At 42.4% G+C, this 23,733-nt stretch overlaps 2 protein-coding genes across 2 annotated transcripts in view; one reads left to right on the plus strand and one right to left on the minus strand.

The window, feature by feature from the left end:
• Positions 1 to 772: 772 nt before the first annotated feature.
• Positions 773 to 23,733, minus strand: part of smu1a (SMU1 DNA replication regulator and spliceosomal factor a) — a 114,268-nt gene continuing 91,307 nt past the window's right edge. The window contains exon 13 of the transcript XR_007450113.1: positions 773 to 907. The gene's annotated coding sequence lies outside the window, so the exon portion shown is untranslated. The remainder of the gene's footprint in view (positions 908 to 23,733) is intronic.
• Positions 11,165 to 13,198, plus strand: LOC125895006 (uncharacterized). Its single transcript, XM_049586774.1, has 5 exons — positions 11,165 to 11,273; positions 11,518 to 11,864; positions 12,133 to 12,384; positions 12,611 to 12,748; positions 13,094 to 13,198. Exons 2-5 carry the CDS (start codon positions 11,640 to 11,642, stop codon positions 13,196 to 13,198), a joined length of 720 nt encoding a protein of 239 aa, XP_049442731.1. The 5' UTR covers positions 11,165 to 11,273; positions 11,518 to 11,639.

Consider the following 23,733-nt stretch of genomic DNA (forward strand, 5'->3'; position numbering starts at 1 on the left):
AGAAAGACAATGTAATGCCTGTAAACCATCTAAAATAAGTCTTAAACAGTCGATTTTTTTGCTTGCAATGTTAGTTGGGTATGGCAAGGTGGTGAACTTATCCTCAGGTGGCTTAGATTAAAATAAACTTTTCGCATACTGTACCATCTATGTGGAAGAAAATCAAAAAGATTGGCAGAAAAATTGTTGGTCTACCTAAGAATCAGCTTTAAAACGGATTATCTCCTTGAGCTGATAATCCATCATCATCATCCAAATTTACAATTAGTTAATCACCCTTTTCATGCTTCTGATGATGATAATGTACAGCTGACTTTTAAAGAGCTCAAGTTTGAAAATGTTGGTGACAACAGACGCAGCACAGATGCAAAGAAAGCACACTTTTAAACTCTAATATTCTAAAGTGACAAATCCATGCTTTTATTTTGAAGGTGTTATCAAAACCCTGTTATGTGTGTTGCTGACTGACTTGATGCTCCTCCCTGCAGAGCTGCTGTACCAACAACTGTCCAACTACAGTTTATACAGGGATCAAACTCAGTCAACTCCTCATCTCTCCCACTTCCTGTCACACAGAGGCACCATGCATGGCTGGATATTCAGTTATTCATGTTTTTATAGAGTCTGAGGTCCCCTTACAAAGATGTTTAGTAATGGCGGTGCAGTGACATCTGCTGTCCTTGTTTCTAGAAACTCTCTTATAAAGTTTTACTCTCTGATCAGATCAATGAATGATAAATTTGTCCTCATTCCAGTTCTCCAGCACCATAGATCACTTCTCTCCAGTGTTCTGGTTAAATAGCTTTAATGGCAAAGACAAAATATCAGCAATTGACATTTGTACATTGAAATATTACGTCTCATTCCAATGCATGTTCTTAATGTAGGGAAAAAGCCGTACAATGACCTTTTATTAAATTGAAGGTATTCTGTGGTTCTCCATGCTGAAAGAACTAAATCATTTCAGGGCACAAATATATATAAAATAATTAGCAAAAATTGGAATTCTGTCTCTCAGTATTATGTATTTTCTTTTTTTATATAATAATTTTATTTTGTTTCCAACAAGCAATACACACCCGAGACACACCAAACCTATATACATATATACAATATATACATTAAAGGTTGATTATGTAGAATGAGCAGAATACCGCCATCTAGTGTATCTAGATCGTAGTCGCAACTACAAAAAATAATTCCAGCAGTCATTATTTGTCAAGTGATGAATCATACAGGGTAACGACTAATTTCGACTAATCAGTTCATTTTACAACAGTATTTAACATTAGCCTAGCTATAAGTCTATACATTTGAATCTAATGAAACAGTCTCTTTTTCTAAATATAATAATATAATAAAAATGTAATATTATAATACAAGCTTCATCAGTTCAGCGGCACTATGTCCTATTTTCACCTGTTAAGCAGGAGAGGGGCCGTCGGAGGTTTGCCCGGTGTGTTAGCCACAGCGGTCATGTCAGTGGGGGGATCCGGGGGTTTCTCAATGAGATAGTGATAGTTCAGGTTTTTGGACATGAAGCTGTGTGAAACGCTGACCATCTGTCGCTCTGATGTGACGGTGTCACTACTTTGAACGAGCCTCCTGCTCTGAGAAATCGCCCGTAGCTCACCGGAGAAAAAGTAGTTCTGAAGATGTACGGGGGACACGTAACCAAAAGGTTTTAAGCTACAAAAAAGTATGCATGTATTTTTTTAGACTATTTCAACAATTTTAAAACATTACGTCAGACCTTGCTATCAATTGGGACTATTTTCTGGCCAGTATCACTCCGCCGTGCCGGCCGCAAGACAGCACGGCCACAGAAATCAATAAGACAGTTCATCACCACGCCCTTCTTCCCCTCCCTCCCTGTTTTCCTCCCTTCCTTCATTCCTTCCTCCCTTCATTCCTTCATCCCTCCCTCCTTCATTCCTCTTTTCCTTCCTCCCTCCCTCCTTCTCTCTTTCTTTCCTCCCTCCTTCCTTCCTCCCTCCTTCCTCCTTCTTCCCCTCCTTCCCTCTTTCCTTCCTTCCTTCCTCCCTTTCTCTTTTTCCTTCCTTCTTCCTCTCCCTCCCTGTCTTTCCTCCCTTCCTTCTTTTCTCCCTCCTTCTCTCTTTCTTTCCTCCCTCCTTCCTTCTTTCCTTCCTCCCTCCCTCTTTCTCTTTTTTCCTTCCTTCTTCCCCTCCTTCCCTCTTTCTTTCCTACCTCCTTTCTTTCTTTTCTCCCTTCCTTCCTCCCTTCCTCCTTTCCTTTCATCCTTCCTTTCTCCATCCCTCCTCCCTCTTTCCTTCCTTCCTCCCTCCTTCTCTCTTTCTTTCCTCCCTCCTTCCTTCCTTCCTTCCTTCATCTCTCCCTCCTTCATTCCTCTTTTCCTTCCTCCCTCCCTCCTTCTCTCTTTCTTTCCTTCCTCCCTCTTTCTTTTTCCTTCCTTCCTTCCTCCCTCCTTCTCTTTCTTCCTTCCCTCCTTCCTTCTTTCCTTCCTCCCTCCCTATTTCTCTTTTCCTTCCTTCTTCCCCTCCCTCCCTGTCTTTCCTCCCTCCTTCCATCTTTCCTCCGTTCCTTTCTTCCTCCTTTCCTTCCTCCCTTCTTTCCTTTTCTCCTTCCTCCATCCCTCCCTCCTCTCTTTCTTTCCTCCCTCCCTCCTTCTCTTTCTTCCTTCCCTCCTTCCTTCTTTCCTTCCTCCCTCCCTATTTCTCTTTTTCCTTCCTTCTTCCCCTCCCTCCCTGTCTTTCCTCCCTCCTTCCATCTTTCCTCCGTTCCTTTCTTCCTCCTTTCCTTCCTCCCTTCTTTCCTTTTCTCCTTCCTCCATCCCTCCCTCCTCTCTTTCTTTCCTCCCTCCTTCCTCCTTCTTCCCCTCCTTCCCTCTTTCCTTCCTTCCTTCCTTCCTCCCTTTCTCTTTTTCCTTCCTTCTTCCCCTCCCTCCCTGTCTTTCCTCCCTTCCTTCTTTCCTTCCTTCCTCCCTTCATTCCTTCCTTCCTTCATCCCTCCCTCCTTCTCTCTTTCTTTCCTCCCTCCTTCCTTCCTTCCTTCCTTCCTTCCTCCCTCCTTCCCTCTTCCCTTCCTTCCTTCCTCCCTCCTTCCCTCTTCCCTTCCTTCCTTCCTCCCTCCTTCCCTCTTTCCTTCCTTCCTTCCTCCCTTTCTCTTTTTCCTTCCTTCTTCCCCTCCCTCCCTCTTTCCTCCCTTCCTTCTTTCCTTCCTCCTTTCATTCCTTCTTTCCTTCCTTCCTTCATCCCTCCCTCCTTCTCCCTTTCTTTCCTTCCTCCTTCCTTCTTTCCTTCCTCCGTCCTCCTTCCCTTCCCTCTTTCCTTCCTTCCTCCCTCTCTTTTTCCTTTTCTTCCCCTCCTTCCCTGTTTTTCCCCCCTCCCTCCTTCCATCCTCAGGGTCAAATTAGGAAAAAATTCTTTAGTTAGAAGACTTCTGATTACTTTATTTGAGCATTTTACACTGCGAAACTCAATTCCTTCCACGCAGGTCTTAAAGGCTGTTGGTATAGCTTTCATGAGTTTATTATAATATCTCACAGTACAATGTAATTGATATTTATCACAGAACCTTCCGTGCTCCAGCACATTCCCCCCCATCATCCATAAAGTGGGCGACAGCCCGAATCCCCCTGGCTCTCCTCCACAAACACTGATTTCCTATTGAGCAATATCTGTTATTCCAAACCCGAGTATTGTGTGGAGTGAAGTTATGCTTATATATTAATTTCCAATAGAGTAGAGGCTGCTGGTGGAAGTCTGCGAGTTTGACTGGCAAGGACTTACTTTCAAAATCACATCTCAATAATAAATCTATACCACCCATTCTCTGGAAGATTGCATTGGAGACAATAAACCAAAAGACTGACTGTTAGTAACAAAAGATTTTAACCACTTCAACTTTAATACCCCATTCATAACATCAAAGTCAATGACATTCAAGCCTCCATCTTCATAGCTCTTAACCACGTTACTCTTCCTCAAATAGTGGCACTTATTCCTCCATATAAAATCAAAATTGACCTTATTCATATCCTTAATCAGCTTTGTTGTTATAGGTAAAGAGGAGGCTGGATAAATGAGTCGCAACAAGCCTTCCATTTTGGAGAGTAAAACCCTCCCAAATATTGTGACGTCCCTCTGCAGCCACTTATTCAATATGCCTTTACATGACTCATAAATCATCTAGTTCTTATATTTACTCGTACATTCTTTCATGTTTTTTCCCCATAGTATAAATCTCTAGTATCCAACCATTGTTTTCTTGTAACAGGTTCAGTCTTGTACTAATTCCTTGTTATTGCCTTCTTGCATGTGATGGATTATATCTTGGCCACATATCTACCATAATCTATGACATTATCGTTTATATTTCCAAGATACATAGCCTTGCAGTCATTATGTGTCCACACTGTTGTTTTTATCATTTGTTTTATAGCACTTTGAGATTCCCCGGAATGTAAGGTGCATTATAAATAAAATGGATTATTATTATTATGTGGCTGAACGACATTTCCTCATATACGGCATCAGAATAAGGTGCTACAGGAAATACGTCACAGTCTGTTGTGGCTTAGATATGTTTCATATATGTGCACATGCACATGTGTGCAGACATGTATAACTGAATTTTTTAAATATGTGATGTCATTGCTGTTAATATGGTCCTTGGTCTGGTGGTGGGGGCCCTATCTTGTGGAATTATTACTTCTTTTAATTTTCAAGTCTGTGTTTTCTTTTGCAGACTGCTCTGTGTTTGGGGAAAAACATCAATAAATAAATATAAATTTTTAAAGAATGGTCTCGAGCTGATGAATCAAATCAGTCACATTTTAAATGACCATTTCTACGCTTTTAATTGAAGGCAAACTGTCTAACTTGCTTGCTTTAGGTTCAGACCGACAGTGGCTGTCATGTGCTGTTGGTGCCAGAAAGTTCCTTTTGTGGTGGACAAACAAAGATCGTGTGTGAAGAACAGGATGACTTAGTAGTGGAAAAGGTGACAACATCTGCTCAGCAGACAGACTAATACTGATCACTGACACATTGAGACAAATGAATTGATTTCATATTTTGAAATCTTGTATATAGTCTATGATTTTCTTTTGAACAGAACCTTGCTATAAAGGGTATTATCAGAAAAACATAGTTTAAGTATCACAAGCAAACTTTTATGCTAAAGAAACTGCTTTTCACATGAAAAAGAAACATTTTCTGTGTTTTTTCTACACAAAACCTTTAACCTGGGTGAAACTGAATCAACAGGTTAGTCTGACTTGAATATTTACAGCTATGACAGATAATGACAAGAGAGATGAGATCCAATTTTGTTTTTTTTAATTGATGTACTTGATGTATTCCAATTGAAAAACAATAAACCAATTAGCTTTTGCTGCATGGCTTGAAAAAAAAAAACAAACAAAAAAAAACAAAAAACGGGAGAACCGGAGCACCCGGGGAAAACCCGTCACCCAGGTAGACAACACACAAACTCACAAAGGCTCAGGACCGGAAATCGATCCCTCACCTGTGAGGTTGCGCTGCTGACTCCCAAGGTGTTCCTGAGAGCTCAAGTCCTGTCTCACATGTGTCCAAAAGGTAACCTGGAGGTCACCTGGATGGGATGGGAGGCAGGACATGAGCTCTCTGTTGAATTCATGTTGGAAGAAAAAAAGCCTCACGCCAATTTTTTCCTCCAACATGAATCCTATGGGCTCTGTGCAGCATTGAGTATTTCCTGTCCTATACTATTGGATTAAGTGATTAATCAGGTGTGCGGCACACCCAGAGCACACACCTGATTAACCACTTAATCCAATAGTATAGGACAGGAAATACTCATGCCTACTTCCTTTCAGGAAGTAGTGGAGCTGGTGCACAGAGCCCATTATACGTCACCTAAATGGAACTGACCCTCCTGGAGATTACTCTGCCCCGACTGGAAAAGAACGTGCAAAGGTGCAGACTGCATAATCCATTTCTGGTTGTTCTTGACATAATGAAACCAGAACGAGCTCTGCACAGCCCCAGAATCTACAGAGGTCCTTGAAAATGGTCTTGTCCAGACTTTTAAATGTTTCCGGGGTGATATCATAATCACCCCCCTGGACTTCGGCCCATATCTTTTCAAACAGGTGGTTGATGATGATATGGGGGTCTTTCAAGTGAATGCTGACCTTCGCTTTTTTGTAGACCCGCGTAACCAGCTTTTCAACAAGAATTTGGACACACATTTTGTTTTTCTCTGTGTTCAAATCCCCGGTGCTGGTTCGAGTGCTGGTTCTAGTGCTGGTGCTGGTGCTGCTGGTTCTAGTGCTGGTGCTGGTTCTAGTGCTGGTTCTAGTGCTGGTGCTGGTTCTAGTGCTGGTGCTGGTGCTGCTGGTTCTAGTGCTGGTGCTGGTTCTAATGCTGGTTCTAGTGCTGGTGCTGGTTCTAGTGCTGGTGCTGTTCTGCAACATAAACTGGCGTTGCCCATGAATGATGTTCTCACCGAGCTCTCTATCGGTGTAGATGTTAAGTCGAAGCTGTCATCGTCATCAGCCTTCAGATCTACACGTTTTGTTCTGCAACATAAACTAATGTTGCGCATGAATGATGATATCATGCTGCAAGCATGTGCCACCATGTCAGTCAGTCTCCAAATGTCCCAGCTGGTGCGGGTGGAGGAGCTGATGCTCTTGGAAATCTCCTCAGACATCATCTTGGTTAGAGTCTCAGAGCTGTCACCTGGTTCCTGATCGTTGACGCCCAGAGCCTGAGCAAAAGCCTCAGGGACTACATTGCCCAGTGTGGACGCAACGCTCTCTTCAGTGACCCTTTGATTTTTGTCCACATTTGTCAGGGAGTCAGTCAGGGAGTCCTTCAGGTACACCACCAGGTCCATGAGCAGCACCGCCAATATATCTCTGGTGGTCTCATCAGGTTGCCCATCCCTCAGCTTTTGGCGCTGCACTTCTGACAGCTCCTGGAAAAATCTCTTTGCAAATGGAATAACATGGTCCACTCCCAACTGAGATGACTCTGTTGATGGTGTCATGCCGAGTTCTTTCTTCCAAACGTCCCAATTTAAAAGAGTCAAGGTGCAGTCTGCAACTGTAGTCTGAGTTCAAATCGACTCTTACTTACCAACTCGCAAAATGTGTATCGTGATTTCACAAATGACGTCATCGAATAACCCATACGCTAGCCCCTCCCCCAGGCGACTGCAGCTTAGCAACCGTTGCTAAGCACCGGCGGAACGCTGTGTGGCACGGCCATGACGGCCATTTTGACCGTTTTCAAATTTCTATGTCAAAGAACTTTATTGAATTAAAAGTTACAGTGCTGCTGGTTCCTGACTTTCCCTAAAAACATCTTTAGCCTGTCCTATTTAGGCCTATTTAAAACGTCATTTAAGCAAATTTGACAAAAGGCATTAAAATGTGATGATTTCTAGGCTACCTATTTCGGCCACAGGCGGTCATAATGATTGCACGGATTTTGCCGCCGATAAACTGATAAATTTATCGCGCAGCGGCAGATGCATCTTGGTTGCTAGGCAACTATCATTGTCTCTGTCAAAAGTTAAAGTCCGGGAGAGAATTCATTCATTTCATACTAAGCTAAGTGGTGATAACTGGAGGAACCAATAAAAGAGAAGCCGGCTGATGCTGAGGGACACACACACACACACACACACACACACACACACACACACACACACACACACACAGAGTTAAGTCAGACATCAGCAGAGAGGCCGCGGTGCAGATGAAGGGAATATAACTTCAAGATCACTCTAGTTGACAACAGCTGCGCTTGTTACTGTGAGTAAGAGCAATAAGACCTCTGCCAATAAAAAGCCAATACTTTATCAATACATGTGATCAGCATGTAGAAAGCCATATTTCAATCCGCTCTGTCCGCAGTCTCTCATTCACCGCTATTATGATTCATGATCGCGGTCGACACAAGCACATCGCGCTCGCGAGGCTAACAGCAAAGTGTTCTAGACAAACTAAATGTAGGCTAACACTTTATCTGAAGATGCACCTGAGGCAGCGACCTGCAGACACAGAGTGTCCTCAGTAGAGGAGGGACAGAGAGCAGGATGAATGACTGATACTGATGTCTGTGTTCTTCATGTTGACATAACGTGCCTTTCTTCACTCAGTATTGTGATGTCAGGAGGAATATTTATTTTATTGACATCTTAGATTTGTTTCCACTGAGACATTATTGAGTTTATATCGTGACTTTGTTGTTGTAAACATGACTGTTGCTGCCACGGACTGTATAAAACTATATCCTGTGTAACTGACCTATAAGGAAAGCATCAGGAGGTGAGGTGTGTGCATGTGTGGAGCAGAGGGAGAGAGGGAGATGCTGGTAGAGAGATAGAGTGTGTTATTACATACTGTTAATGTTACTTATTATGCTTCTGTGCAGTGATAGCTCTTTCTTATTCTGTTTCTGAATGCGCGTGTGTGTATAGGCTTATATATAGGCTATATATATGTGTAGGCCATTAGCCTATCTGGTTTTAAAATCCAGCCCAGCTGAAATTGAAACTGAATAGCCCTGTCATAGAACTTTATTGAATTAAAAGTTACAGTGCTGCTGGTTCCTGACTTTTCCTGAAAATGTCTGTATTTTTATTTAAACCGTCATTTAAGCAAATTGGACAAAAGGCATTAAAAATGTGGTCATCTCTACCTATTTCAGCCACAGGAGGTCATATGATAAATTGATCAATTTATCGCGCTGCAGTAGATCCATCTTGGTTGCGAGGCAACTATCACTGTCTCTGCCAAAAGGTAAACTCCGGGAGAGAATTCATTCACAGATTTAAATGTAATCAATTGTTATATTCGTGTTCTGAGCTCTGTTTGTTGAAATAATTAGCATTTGTTTTGTGTGATGATCAACAATATTGAAAAAATGTTTAATTAAACTTGTTGAAAGTTACATTTCTGTGTCACTGAATTGAAAATTGAAAATTGAAAACTTATTCTAACATCATGTAACGCCCATTAGTTACACACACACACACACAGAGTAATCCCCAGTGTTTACAGCTTGACAATGTGTAGAGCTATACTGCCTAGTAAGAGTTCAGATGTAGTTGCTTACTGTCACCAGCAGGGTGCGCATTCATCCCACACAGATGCTGGCAGCGCCGCCAGTTTCCTTGTTTTTTTATACGCCGATGCAAACCAGAGCGCTACACGACAGACGAGTGAGCTTGATAAGGTTGATAACTGCCTGTAAAGTTGTTGAAACTACATTTTTTTGTTCGAGTTATCAGTTCGGAGGACTTCCGTGGGAACACTAAAATAACACATCCCAGATCTGAATGAATGAAAAATTCTTATGAAATACTTTGTTCTTTACATAGATGAATGTGCTGACAACAAAATCACACCAAAATTATCAATGGAAATCAAACTTATTAAGCCATGGAGGTCTGGATTTGGAGTCACACTCAAAATTAAAGTGGAAAAACACACTACAGGCTGATCCAACTTTGATGTAATGTCCTTAAAACAAGTCAAAATGAGGCTCAGTAGTGTGTGTGGCCTCCACGTGCCTGTATGACCTCCCTACAACGCCTGGGCATGCTCCTGATGAGGTGGCGGATGTTCTCCTGAGGGATCTCCTCCCACACCTGGACTAAAGCATCCGCCAACTCCTGGACAGTCTGTGGTGCAACGTGGCGTTGGTGGATGGAGCGAGACATGATGTCCCAGATGTGCTCAATTGGATTCAGGTCTGGGGAACAGGCGGGTCAGTCCATAGCATCAATGCCTTCGTCTTGCAGGAACTGCTGACACACTCCAGCCACATGAGGTCTAGCATTGTCTTGCATTAGGAGGAACCCAGGGCCAACCGCACCAGCATATGGTCTCACAATGGGTCTGAGGATCTCATCTCGGTACCTAATGGCAGTCAGGCTACCTCTGGCGAGCACACGGAGGGCTGTGCGGCCCCCCAAAGAAATGCCACCCCACACCATTACTGACCCACTGCCAAATCGGTCATGCTGGAGGATGTTGCAGGCAGCAGAACGTTCTCGCGGCGTCTCCAGACTCTGTCACGCCTGTCACATGTGCTCAGTGTGAACCTGCTTTCATCTGTGAAGAGCACAGGGCGCTAGTGGCAAATTTGCCAATCTTGGTGTTCTCTGGCAAATGCCAAACGTCCTGCACGGTGTTGGGCTGTAAGCACAACCCCCACCTGTGGACGTCGGGCCTCATACCACCCTCATGGAGTCTGTTTCTGACCGTTTGAGCAGACACATGCACATTTGTGGCCTGCTGGAGGTCATTTTGCAGGGCTCTGGCAGTGCTCCTCCTGTTCCTCTTTGCACAAAGGCGGAGGTAGCGGTCCTGCTGCTGGGTTGTTGCCCTCCTACGGCCTCTTCCACGTCTCCTGATGTACTGGCCTGTCTCCTGGTAGCGCCTCCATGCTCTGGACACTACGCTGACAGACACAGCAAACCTTCTTGCCACAGCTCACATTGATGTGCCATCCTGGATGAGCTGCACCACCTGAGCCACTTGTGTGGGTTGTAGACTCCGTCTCATGCTACCACTAGAGTGAAAGCACCGCCAGCATTCAAAAGTGACCAAAACATCAGCCAGAAAGCATAGGAACTGAGAAGTGGTCTGTGGTCACCACCTGCAGAACCACTCCTTTATTGGGGGTGTCTTGCTAATTGCCTATAATTCCCACCTGTTGTCTATTCCATTTGCACAACAGCATGTGAAATTGATTGTCAATCAGTGTTGCTTCTTAAGTGGACAGTTTGATTTCACAGAAGTGTGACTGACTTGGAGTTACATTGTGTTGTTTAAGTGTTCCCTTGATTTTTTGAGCAGTGTATATTCACCCTTAGTACACCCAGATATGCTAAAAAGCGTACTTCAGACATGCTTATGCCGGCCATCTGAGGGCAACACAGAGTGTGGATACTTCTCAATGAGCCCTCCAAACCCTACCTTTCTTTTGCCTTCGGCTAAGTTAACTATCTTAGTTTACTATAGTTTTATGATCATATTTTATATCTTCTCTTTTATTTTGAATCACTTATCTTAATCTATCACTTTCATGTCTATAAAAAACATTGAGCACTTTGAGATCTGTTTTAGATTTAAAATGCTGTAGAAATCTAATGTCTTATTATTGTTATCTCAACCATTTCTATCAAGGAGAACCGGAGTAAGAGGCAGAAGAACACTGAAGCGTCCAGCGAAAACCAGAGAGCCACCAAGTTTGATGTTTTTCCATTAACAATTATCCTATGTTATGGTAGATAAATTCTTTGTGTGTGTGTTTACATATTGTCTAAAGGCAAGCTGTCTTGATGTTGATGGTTGTAGGATTTCAAAACTTTAAGTGACTTGAAATTCAAAATGAACATTCTTATAAAAATCTATTGAATTTTATTAAATAATTGTATTGTGAGCACCACCTTTTATCTACATAATGCTAAATAAATGTTGTCAGAATGAAGAAATACTTTTCTCTTAATACCTTTTCACATGCATTTCAGAGACAAAAGTGAGCACCAAGCACTCGTGGAACAGAGGACTGGATTGGCTCTGTCGATGGCACTCTTCACATGCAACAGGAAAAACGACTTCATCGTTCAATTGTCCACCACTGAAAGACACAATGGAGAGCAGCAGTGAAAGGACCAGTATGAGTCAGGCCTCCGGTACCGACTCACCGGTGACCCGGCATGATGATCGTGTGGCGGCGTTAGCAGAGGAGAGTATGTTGAACGATGGGACGGAGCGGGACATGCAGGAGGACATGTCCCACAAAATCCTGTCCTCCTTCCTCAACAACCTGGAAGACCGACAGTTGGAGCCCGCCCGGGACAGGATGAGACAACCTGTAAGTTACCTGATAAACACCTGGTACCTCTCTGTGCTTTTTGTTTTTGGTCTCTGCTGAAATGTTGAGGTTATAGGAAGCATTTGATGCTAGCTCCATCCAAACATTCCCGCTCTGTCAGTCATGCAGCGCCAGGTCCCCCACCATATTCAGCATCAGCACACACAGGAAATGAACGTAGTAAGATATGAAAAAATGTACTTTAATTTTAAAATGTAGTTTGTGGATTGGTAGGTTCATTTAACTTATGTCTCTCCCTGTCACATAGGTTAACCTGGGTGTGCTGTCCTGCAACCCCAGCTCCAACTCTGGAGTCATAGAAATAATGACTTTCCTCCACCAGTTTGTGCCGGTGAGGGACAACAAACTGCTGCCCATCCTTTGCTGTGGGGATGGTCTGAGCGTGGAGAGGATGACCAATTGTCACTGTGCACGGAATACCGGAGAGACACCTTCCGACCGAGTGGAGGGACTCATACCTACCCCACAGGAGTTCCACCGTGAGATGATCTTGCTACAGGTTAATTTTGTTTCTACAAGTTTTAATCTTCTTAAGTCAATTGATGAGTCAACAGATTTAAATTTTAAAACTCTTTTTTTTTTTTTACACATTTGTATACTGTATTAAAGACATTGTCAGTGTCCTATTCCAAAAATGTATGTCTTAAATGTGTAAAACATGGTCAACATGTCTCATTCAGTGCCCACAACTGTAGATTGCTAACATTCTACTTCTATGTACATAGGACACAATGGATCTACTGTACATCCACGAGAGTGATTTTGCGAGAGGCACCATCGCTCATCTGAAAAATGACTTTGACCACAGGTCATTTAAAAAACAAGTGTCAGCAAATGTCCAGCATTCTTGGGACATGATGGAAGTGAGTATAATAGTAGCCCTGCCTAAAGGTTCTGGAAAATTCAAATAGCTTAAATAATACATTAATTGAACTAACTACATTAAATCGTCACATAATACAGGACTTAATTTCATGGTTATTTAAAAGGTTATTTCAGTAAAAAAATGTGTTATACGTACAAGGTAAACAACCTCAAAGGTTGTGAGTTCATTAATGCTGACCGGATGCATGTATTTATTAAAGACATATGCTTTTAAAAGTAAGATGATGTACTGGAAATTTCAGGAGAATACAAATTTGTTGATTCTGGATTAATTAAAATTAATTTAAATTAATAATGTTCATACTTTTCTTGTGTATTTATAGACAAGCAAGAGAGCATGGTGCAGTGCAGCAGCTCTAGCTGCAGTGCTGGCTCCATCTCTCTTGTGCAGGCCTTTCCCAAGCCCCAGAGGGAGACTGGTTCTGTAGCGAGCAGTGTGAGGAGGACGGTAGCTATATTTATTGCTGGTACCAGGAAACACAAGAGGGAGAAATGGTTCAGTGCCAGCTGGCTGACACCTGTACCAAGCATGAGTGGTACCACAGGGCATGCCTCATGCCATCTGACCGACCTGATGCACAGGGTATGCTTTCTAATTGTCATACAATTGATGTTCTGAATTAACATGTAACTGTCTAACTGTGCGAATGAACTTTACAGTGTATGATATAATTTGTCTACCTCAGACATCTGGTACTGCTGCGAAGGCTGCAAAGTGGTGGACTCAGGTCGGAAGGGAGAGGATCTTGTCCTTAACTACACAACGGCCTTAATGTGGGAGGGACTTAATCACCTCGCAAGGAAGGATGCGGTGCGGGAAGGTGATGGGCCAGCAATGATGGAGAGTTGGAAGATGGATCTTATCCAATTCTGGAGCAAGAGCCATCCCAAATACTTTAACATAGCCCACAACATGCTAACCAGTAAAATAAATTACACATTGTAACCATGTGCTAGTGTTTTTGTTTTATACAAATTATTGTATGTATTACAGTTGAAAAAGGTTTACAGCACTTTTATATTAGATTTTGGATTTTTAATTAGTTCTGAAAATGTAATTAAACAGGAACTGAAAAGTGGTCAACTGCTGTTATAATAAAAGAAACATTTTTTATTATTTAATTTTCTTTTGTAAGGAGTAGAAGGCTACCTTTCTGAAGGTCTAAGGAACGGCATGACCTGGAATAGAGTTGCCAACCTGACGGGGACACCAGGGGGAAATGTCGGCCTTGACCTTGTCAACGAGTTCCTCAACAACGATTTCAAACGTAGAATATTAATTGTCTTACTTGCAAAAATTCACATGATTTAAGATAAGAGCTTGAATATTGCACTGTTTTAAGAGGTGCTTTAAAGAAGCACATACTGCATGTTGTTTCAGAAATGATGAAGATACACAGACAATGAGGCCAAAAGGTGTGCGGAGATGGGAGGAGCGTTTGGGAAGGACCTCGACAATGTCCTTACAAGTGTAGGAGTCGTCTCATTTGGGGACACATGGTCAAGACGAAGCAATGTCAAAAAGAGACAGAGGGAGGATGTCGGGCGATTTGCAAAAGAATACCGATCTGACAGACTGTTCACCTGTGTCCCTGGGAGATACCACCGTGGCCTCAACAACTTGAAGTACAACACCAACATCAGAAACCCAAAGAAAATGGGAAAGAAGATGCGGCAGTTGGCCCAGGACATGGATAAGTGGGACACCTTCTGTGGTATTCAACCTGTACAGGACTAGAAAATGTACGCAGACTGGTTACTGTGCCTATAAGGTTTCACCGCGATGTGCGCCATGTGTTAGTGTAAAATGAAACGTGCAGGCTGGTCAGTAAAGGCAACCACACGAAACTACACGGTGTGATTATTGTCTCTTAACAAACATAATACACAAGTCACAATGTAACCAAAAAAAGGAACATTTATTATTATTAAATTCATTAATTTAATTTATTAATCAATTGAACACTATTAACATGTAAACCTTAATAAAATTAAATTAAAGTAGTATTGCACACACTAGCAAAAAGCAGCATAGTATTTGTTTTTGGTTGCAAAGTGCAATGTAGACCCAATTAACATGTCTACTTAAAATACAGCTTCAACATAAAATGACACAACAATGTGGTCTTAAAACTAAAGAGGTAGTAGACAACTTCAAAGTGTTTTGCATATTCTAATTCTGTCCATAAGCATTCTGTTAGCAGGAATACAGAAATATAGCTTGACCGGAGGGCATGACCGGAAATGTTTGAGAACCACTGCAATAAGACAACGTTCATACAAAGAGCAGATCACTCTCTTATGCTGCTACAAAAATAGGAGATTTGCACCTAGCTTATTACAAACAGAACAGGGTGTTATTTCACCGCCATGTGAATTACACAGGAAACACAAAATAGAGGGACAAAATAGGTTGCAATTAAAATAAATGAACAAGTTAACTTAAAAAAAATTAATCGCGATTAACTCGATTAATCTTGACAGCCCTAAAAAAAACACAGATATCGGCCCGATAAATATCGGCCGGCCGATGCATCAGTTTACCTCTGGTTCTGCAGTCTGGTGTTGCAAATCGAGCAGCAACCTTGACGCTCACAAGTCCTGCTGTAGTCTTGGTTCATTCCCTTCAGGTGCAGAAACTCGGAACACTGACCTCCGAATACAAGTGCCCGTTTCAATTTTCTGTAGCATTTCAATGTTTTTGCTGTTGATAAATGACTTATTTATCGACCTCGGGTAAAGATAGGTTATGGTGGTTCCCCCACCACCATCCCTAGCGCATCGTCCAACCTCTTGTCAGTACGAAAGAATGTCTGAGGCCAGTCCCCAGTGGAGGATGTAACATCTGGCACCTGCACTCCAAGCCCGAAGGCCACTGTGGCAACTACACAGCGCACATTTGTTTCCATTTCAACAAATGCATCCAATGTCCTTTTCTGGCTGTTGGAGTCCAGGTGGCTTGTGGAACATTTCCACTATCCTGGTGTGGACTTGTGTGTTCATCTGACACCCAGGCAGCATTCCCCAACTTTGCCATGATGTTATGGTAGACACTGGTCACATCACTGATGGTCCTTAAAAATAAAATGTTTATGTTCACATTGTAATTACTTGTATGTATCTTAGGAAAGTAGGTGGGGTTACAAAAAAAAACAAAACAAAACATATTCCTTAACGGTCCATTAGTATCACTGAAGACAATTTGCAGTATTCTGAAATGTATTCACTTATTATTTTTTCTAAGAGAACCTTAAAAAAAAGAATTCATATTAAGATTTTTACCAACCCGCAGTACACAATGACCTTCCCTGCATTTTCCCCCTGGCACAGGTGAGGTACCAGCTATTCTGCTGCCTTTGTGATGTCCTCATCTTTCGTCCTTTGGACATCCAGGAAAACGTTGGGCCTGTTTAGATACAATGTACATTAATTGAAAATAATGTTTTTGAACTATTTTCAATTAGTAAAATAATCCATTATACAATTGCATGTTTTTACAACTATATTACTTCATGTTTTCCAATACATCTACAAAGCAGTAGCAGTTAATGGACATAAGGTAGAATCCTATTTCATACCTGTCGGGAAGCTAGGTGACCATTGTCACTGGGGGTGGTTCCAGGCGGAGGAGGTTTAGTATCTCAGTGACCATGTCCTGGGTCACTGTCGCCGTCAATAGCAGGACTGGCGCTGTGATATATATCCTCAGACTGGGGATCCTTAGGTAGTCCCCCCGAAAGCTTTTTCCCCTGACTCTGAAAATTTAATAATTAAGTGTACATTATATTTGTTGTTATTGAAATTTCTACATAGAAAATCAGTTTGCTATTACACTCTCATGGACAGACCTAACCTGTATATAAGCTTCATTCACTCTAGAACATCTCTGATGTGAGCATATAATGTTTTCATCATACATATTCTATTCTGATCTCCAATGATGTTTACACTGAAAGTCAATAGATTAAGATTGTGGCAGTGAGTTAACTATCAATTTATCTTACCAGCTTGTAAGGCAGTGAGCCTCATCGATTGCCAAGAGGCAGATCTTTTCTTTATTCTGCCTCACCCAGCCAAACCATAAGGTGTCCGCTGCAGCCTCAGAGCACATGAACACAAGGTTCACGTTGCAGTCCAGAACAGCTTAAATGCATACGATACACAGGTTAAGTTTCCTTCAATAAAAAAAGCCTTTAGATGCTTAATAATCATGGTGTTATTACTCACATTGCCGGATTCATGACACGTGCGTACCGGCCAATTTTGTTCTCACCACTGTGCGTATGTTAGTAAATCAGAACCATTCTAAATTGACAGGCGCGTGTCCGCGATCTGCAATCAGCATACTGCCACGCCCCCATTTCTCCATATAAGGAAACCGCTTGCCTAGAGTTGATTCATGAATGAAGGAAGCGGTTACGCGAGGAGAGAAGTAGCAAATTTCACAGTTTGTTAGAAGCGATGGCGCCGGGTCTTACAGGAATGCCATGGGTCATTATAAGATTGTGGAGGACACAGCATGCCAGGATGATCTTGCACAACTTCTCAGGGGTATAAAGTAGTTTGCCACCGGCCGTATCTGATCCAAACACATCCAACGGCCCTTAAGCACGCCAAAAGTGCGCTCTGCGGCACGTGTGGGCATGTATGTTATTATAGCGCACCTCTTGAGGGGCTTCAGGGTTTGCGTATGGTGTCATCAGCCATGTTTTAAGGCCATATGCCCCGTCACCCAAACAATATAACATTTTAACATTAACGGAATAGAGACTTACTGAAAATACTAACTTAAAACAACTGAAATAAAAGACTAGAACAAAAGATGCTCACCAACAAGCCATCCACTTCTCACAGCCCCTGCCTCCAAACGCATTCCCACTGTACTGTTCTGCAAAATAAATGAGTCGTGGTGCCTCCTGGCCAGCGGGCCACAGCCTTAAGGATATGGCAGTCGGCATTACAGATCATCTGCACGCTGATGGAGTGATAGTTTTTCTGTTCATGTTACTGTTAATATTTTAATTGTCACAATGAAGAGGGTGAACGTGTGTCAATTTCATGGTAATTTAATCCAGTTGGCCAATATATTAGTAAATTAATTATTTTAAAAAATGTTAATTAAATCTCTTTTTCATGAATGTGGTTTTATAGACTCTGCATGTACTTAAAAGGTATGTTTGCATTTTCTAAGTCAGTTGGGCCTTCCTCATTTGTGCGTACGCATGGTCTGAACCAGTTCTAAATTTGTTCGCAGAGTAAGAACAAATTCAGGTAAGAAAATATTGATGAATCCTGGATTTGTGCGTCAAACGATCATACGCACAGTTTAAGCACAGATTTGTGCGTACGCACTGTTTGTGAATGAGGCCCAATGTGCTTTTCCTCAGGATGAAGCTAAAAAGTTGATTTTTCAGAGACAATTACTACTTTTAGTGATAGATAGATAGATAGATAGATAGATACTTTATTCATCCCCGTGGGAAAATTCAGGTATCCAGCAGATAAACACATAACAGTTATAGACAATAAATAAAAATCAGAATATAAAAAACGCACAAGTTAAGAGCAGTATACACAATAACACACTAATAATAAATAAAAGCAGCACAATTACACTAGTAACATTGAAAAAAAATCTGCTATTCCTTACAGTTTTCTAAATGCATGTTCAGTGAGTCATAGTTTTCCTACTATCAAAAAGAATGACATGATAAGCTGTAGTGCATACTAGCTGCTGGCCTTAGCATCACCAAGGAGGATGCTACATATTAGCAAATTAAAATTATTAATTTTGTCATGAGGTTTGCCCCCATTCTCCCTCTATCCTGTATCTTTGAGCTTCTTCTTGATGGAAAAGCACTCTAGTGTATTATTGTTATTATTATTAGAACGACACAACTTAATATCAGCCACTCAACAAAGGCAATAAGTAATAAATAAGTAATTAAATTACTTACTTTATCCATTATTGCTCCATAGTATCCGTAGCAAACACTTTTTCTCATACCCTGTAGGCAGGACGCCAAAAACATGTCTTCCATCAATTAAATGTTGGAAGATTTGTTTCTGTTCTTCCTTGAGGGGAATGGGGAGGGACGCAAATGCGTCCTCGAGCGAAACGGCCATATCAAATAGGAAAAACTACTAAACAACCACTCAACACCAACTACACGATACATGTGTTTTTTTCCCCTTTGCGGCTTTTTTTCTGTTCTCATCTCTCTGTGACGTTTAGACCTCAAATCAACCTCACCCATAATTGGTCAATTAAAAAGAATGCTACCTGGGTGGGGTTGCACCAGTTTGGCGTATCTCTCTACTAAATTCAGGATTTAGTAATTACTAAACCACTACTAAACCCTTAGGAATTACTAGCTAGTTTGCAACTAGTTCTTTACTAATTGGTTGCACCAGACCAGTTTACGCAATCCCATATCTAGTAGACGCGTAAGTGGTTACTAGTCGCATGACGTGATTTACAGCAACTTGGCTACCCAATCAGCGTGCGGAGCAGAATGTACACAGGAACAGCTGGGCGCAGCCGGGCAAGATACTCCACAGTCTCTTCAGTCGGTAAGTAGCCTACCGTAAACGATATGTATCATACAAACTGTGTAGCGTTGTCGTTTTGGGATGCATAACATTCGCCCAGATAGCATTTTGATTCAACGTTGAATTAGTGTCAAATGGGTTAAAAGTTAAGTCAGTTTCTATATGGGAGCCTAACATTAGGTAGAGTAACAACGGAAAACAACCATTTTTTGGCTACTCTGTAACGTTAGTGGCAGGGCTCGGCAGTGCAACTGTTTGGATAATTTCCAGTGCGAATAGAAAATTACATTCAGTCGTCACCCGTGCTCAATTGCCGGAGCCAGCATGTCCGTGATCCACATTATCTGGTCGCGCCTGAACCGGTACCGACAGTAAATATCGAAGTCATCGTACACATCCAAAGGGTGGATTCGGTCTCTCAAAACCCTTTTCCTAACGGCAGGTTCTCTGTTTTGTAGAGCAAGCCTCTCTAAACGAGCCATAGTTGCTGTTTTCTTCAGTTGGTTTTGATCCTGTGTAGGCAAACTAGGCAACTAGGTAACAGTTACACAACCCTTAGGGTCGGTGTAAATATTTAGTAAACACTTAGTAATTACTAGCTCTCGTGATTCCTAGTAAAATTGGTGCAACCCATTTTAATTTAGTAATGACTAAATCTTGATTTAGTAAACACTTACACTTTTACTAAGGTTAGTAAACACTTAGGCGCGCATGTGCCTCTAACTACCAATGTGCAATACACCTCCCAACCGCTACCGCGGCGCTGTGGCGCAGTAGAAAGTCGGTGCACTCATTCATTGCAGGACGAAGAAGTGGTGAAGAAAATTTCAGACATCCGCGATAAAATGCATGTTTATTGAACAATAACGGATATACAAACACACGGCAACCCCCGTACACCTTCCTAACATCTGTGCCTATGCGGTGAGTACATTACATGTTTGATTTGAACGTTTATGGAGACGTGAATCGGTCTAGACCGGGAACTCCCACACGAAAAACGGGGTTCGTTTTCAAGACGTTCATGCAATGAACGGTTTTAAACACTATGACAGAAGCATAACTATACGTAGTGGAGACACAGTCAAGAAAATAAGCAGGTAATTAGCCGTGGTAGGCATCGCTAGCATGCTACGCTAAGTTAATCATTACTAGCATTTACTCACCGGAGTTTTCGCTCGATAAAAATCAATATCCATACACACGCGCGCATTCAGAAACAGAATAAGAAAGAGCTATCACTGCACAGAAGCATAATAAGTAACATTAACAGTATGTAATAACACACTCTATCTCTCTACCAGCATCTCCCTCTCTCCCTCTGCTCCACACATGCACACACCTCACCTCCTGATGCTTTCCTTATAGGTCAGTTACACAGGATATAGTTTTATACAGTCCGTGGCAGCAACAGTCATGTTTACAACAACAAAGTCACGATATAAACTCAATAATGTCTCAGTGAAACAAATCTAAGATGTCAATAAAATAAATATTCCTCCTGACATCACAATACTGAGTGAAGAAAGGCACGTTATGTCAACATGAAGAACACAGACATCAGTATCAGTCATTCATCCTGCTCTCTGTCCCTCCTCTACTGAGGACACTCTGTGTCTGCAGGTCGCTGCCTCAGGTGCATCTTCAGATAAAGTGTTAGCCTACATTTAGTTTGTCTAGAACACTTTGCTGTTAGCCTCGCGAGCGCGATGTGCTTGTGTCGACCGCGATCATGAATCATAATAGCGGTGAATGAGAGACTGCGGACAGAGCGGATTGAAATATGGCTTTCTACATGCTGATCACATGTATTGATAAAGTATTGGCTTTTTATTGGCAGAGGTCTTATTGCTCTTACTCACAGTAACAAGCGCAGCTGTTGTCAACTAGAGTGATCTTGAAGTTATATTCCCTTCATCTGCACCGCGGCCTCTCTGCTGATGTCTGACTTAACTCTGTGTGTGTGTGTGTGTGTGTGTGTGTGTGTGTGTGTCCCTCAGCATCAGCCGGCTTCTCTTTTATTGGTTCCTCCAGTTATCACCACTTAGCTTAGTATGAAATGAATGAATTCTCTCCCGGACTTTAACTTTTGACAGAGACAATGATAGTTGCCTAGCAACCAAGATGCATCTGCCGCGGCGCGATAAATGTATCAGTTTATCGGCGGCAAAATCCATGCAATCATTATGACCGCCTGTGGCCGAAATAGGTAGCCTAGAAATCATCACATTTTAATGCCTTTTGTCAGATTTGCTTAAATGACGTTTTAAATAGGCCTAAATAGGACAGGCTAAAGATGTTTTTAGGAAAGTCAGGAACCAGCAGCACTGTAACTTTTAATTCAATAAAGTTCTTTGACATAGAAATTTGAAAACGGTAAAAATGGCGTTAAGGGCGGTGCAACACAGCGTTCCGCTTATGCTTCGCAACGGTTGCTAAGTTGCATTCGCTCTGGGGGAGGGGCTAGCGTATGGGTTATTCGATGACGTCATCTGTGACATCACGATACACCTATTGCGAGTTGGTAAGTAGTCGATTTGAACTCAGACTACAGTTGCAGACTGCACCTTGACTCTTTTAAATTGGGACGTTTGGAAGAAAGAACTCGGCATGACACCATCAACAGAGTCATCTCAGTTGGGAGTGGACCATGTTATTCCATTTGCAAAGAGATTTTTCCAGGAGCTGTCAGAAGTGCAGCGCCAAAAGCTGAGGGATGGGCAACCTGATGAGGCCACCAGAGATATATTGGCGGTGCTGCTCATGGACCTGGTGGTGTACCTGAAGGACTCCCTGACTGACTCCCTGACAAATGTGGACAAAAATCAAATGGTCACTGAAGAGAGCGTTGCGTCCACACTGGGCAATGTAGTCCCTGAGGCTTTTGCTCAGGCTCTGGGCGTCAACGATCAGGAACCAGGTGACAGCTCTGAGACTCTAACCAAGATGATGTCTGAGGAGATTTCCAAGAGCATCAGCTCCTCCACCCGCACCAGCTGGGACATTTGGAGACTGACTGACATGGTGGCACATGCTTGCAGCATGATATCATCATTCATGCGCAACATTAGTTTATGTTGCAGAACAAGACGTGTAGATCTGAAGGCTGATGACGATGACAGCTTCGACTTAACATCTACACCGATAGAGAGCTCGGTGAGAACATCATTCATGGGCAACGCCAGTTTATGTTGCAGAACAAGACGTGTAGATCTGAAGGCTGATGACGCGATGACAGCTTGACTTAACATCTACACCGATAGAGAGCTCAGTGAGTACATCATTGAGGCGCAACGTCCAGTTTATGTTGCAGAACAAGACGTGTAGATCTGAAGGCTGATGATGACAGCTTCGGCTTAACATCTACACCGATAGAGAGCTCAGTGAGTACATCATTGAGGCGCAACGTCAATTTATGTTGCAGAACAAGACGTGTAGATCTGAAGGCTGATGACGATGACAGCTTCGACTTAACATCTACACCGATAGAGAGCTCGGTGAGTACATCATTCAGGCGCAACGTCAGTTTATGTTGCAGAACAAGACGTGTAGATCTGAAGGCTGATGACGATGACAGCTTCGGCTTAACATCTACACCAAAAGAGAGCTCCAAGCTGTCTTGGCTCTCTCCTGTGCAGATTTTAGTGGGATCAGAGGACAGAGCCACACCAGCACCAGCACTAGAACCAGCAGCACCAGCACTAGAACCAGCAGCACCAGCACCAGCACTAGAACCAGCACTCGAACCAGCACTCAGTGTACCTGAGGCAGGTGCTGAACCAGTGCTGCATGTAACACCAGACAGGGATTTGAAGACAGAGAAAAACAAAATGTGTGTCCAAATTCTTGTTGAAAAGCTGGTTACGCGGGTCTACAAAAAAGCGAAGGTCAGCATTCACTTGAAAGACCCCATATCATCATCAACCACCTGTTTGAAAAGATATGGGCGAAGTCCAGGGGTGATTATGATATCACCCCTGAAACATATAAAAGTCTGGACAAGACCATTTTCAAGGACCTCTGTAGATTCTGGGGCTGTGCAGAGCTCGTTCTGGTTTCATTATGTCAAGAACAACCAGAAATGGATTATGCAGTCTGCACCTTTGCACGTCACCTTAAGACACCGCAGAGAAACATCATCTGCAGGCTCTTTTCCAGTCGGGGCAGAGTAATCTCCAGGAGGGTCAGTCCCATTTAGGTGACGTATAATGGGCTCTGTGCACCAGCTCCACTACTTCCTGAAAGGAAGTAGGCATGAGTATTTCCTGTCCTATACTATTGATTAAGTGGTTAATCAGGTGTGCGGCGCACCCAGAGCACACACCTGATTAATCACTTAATCCAATAGTATAGGACAGGAAATACTCAATGCTGCACAGAGCTCATAGGATTCATGTTGAAGTAAAAAATT

Source organism: Epinephelus fuscoguttatus, linkage group LG9 (genome assembly GCF_011397635.1).
Source record: "Epinephelus fuscoguttatus linkage group LG9, E.fuscoguttatus.final_Chr_v1".
Classification (NCBI taxonomy): Eukaryota; Metazoa; Chordata; class Actinopteri; order Perciformes; family Serranidae; genus Epinephelus; species Epinephelus fuscoguttatus.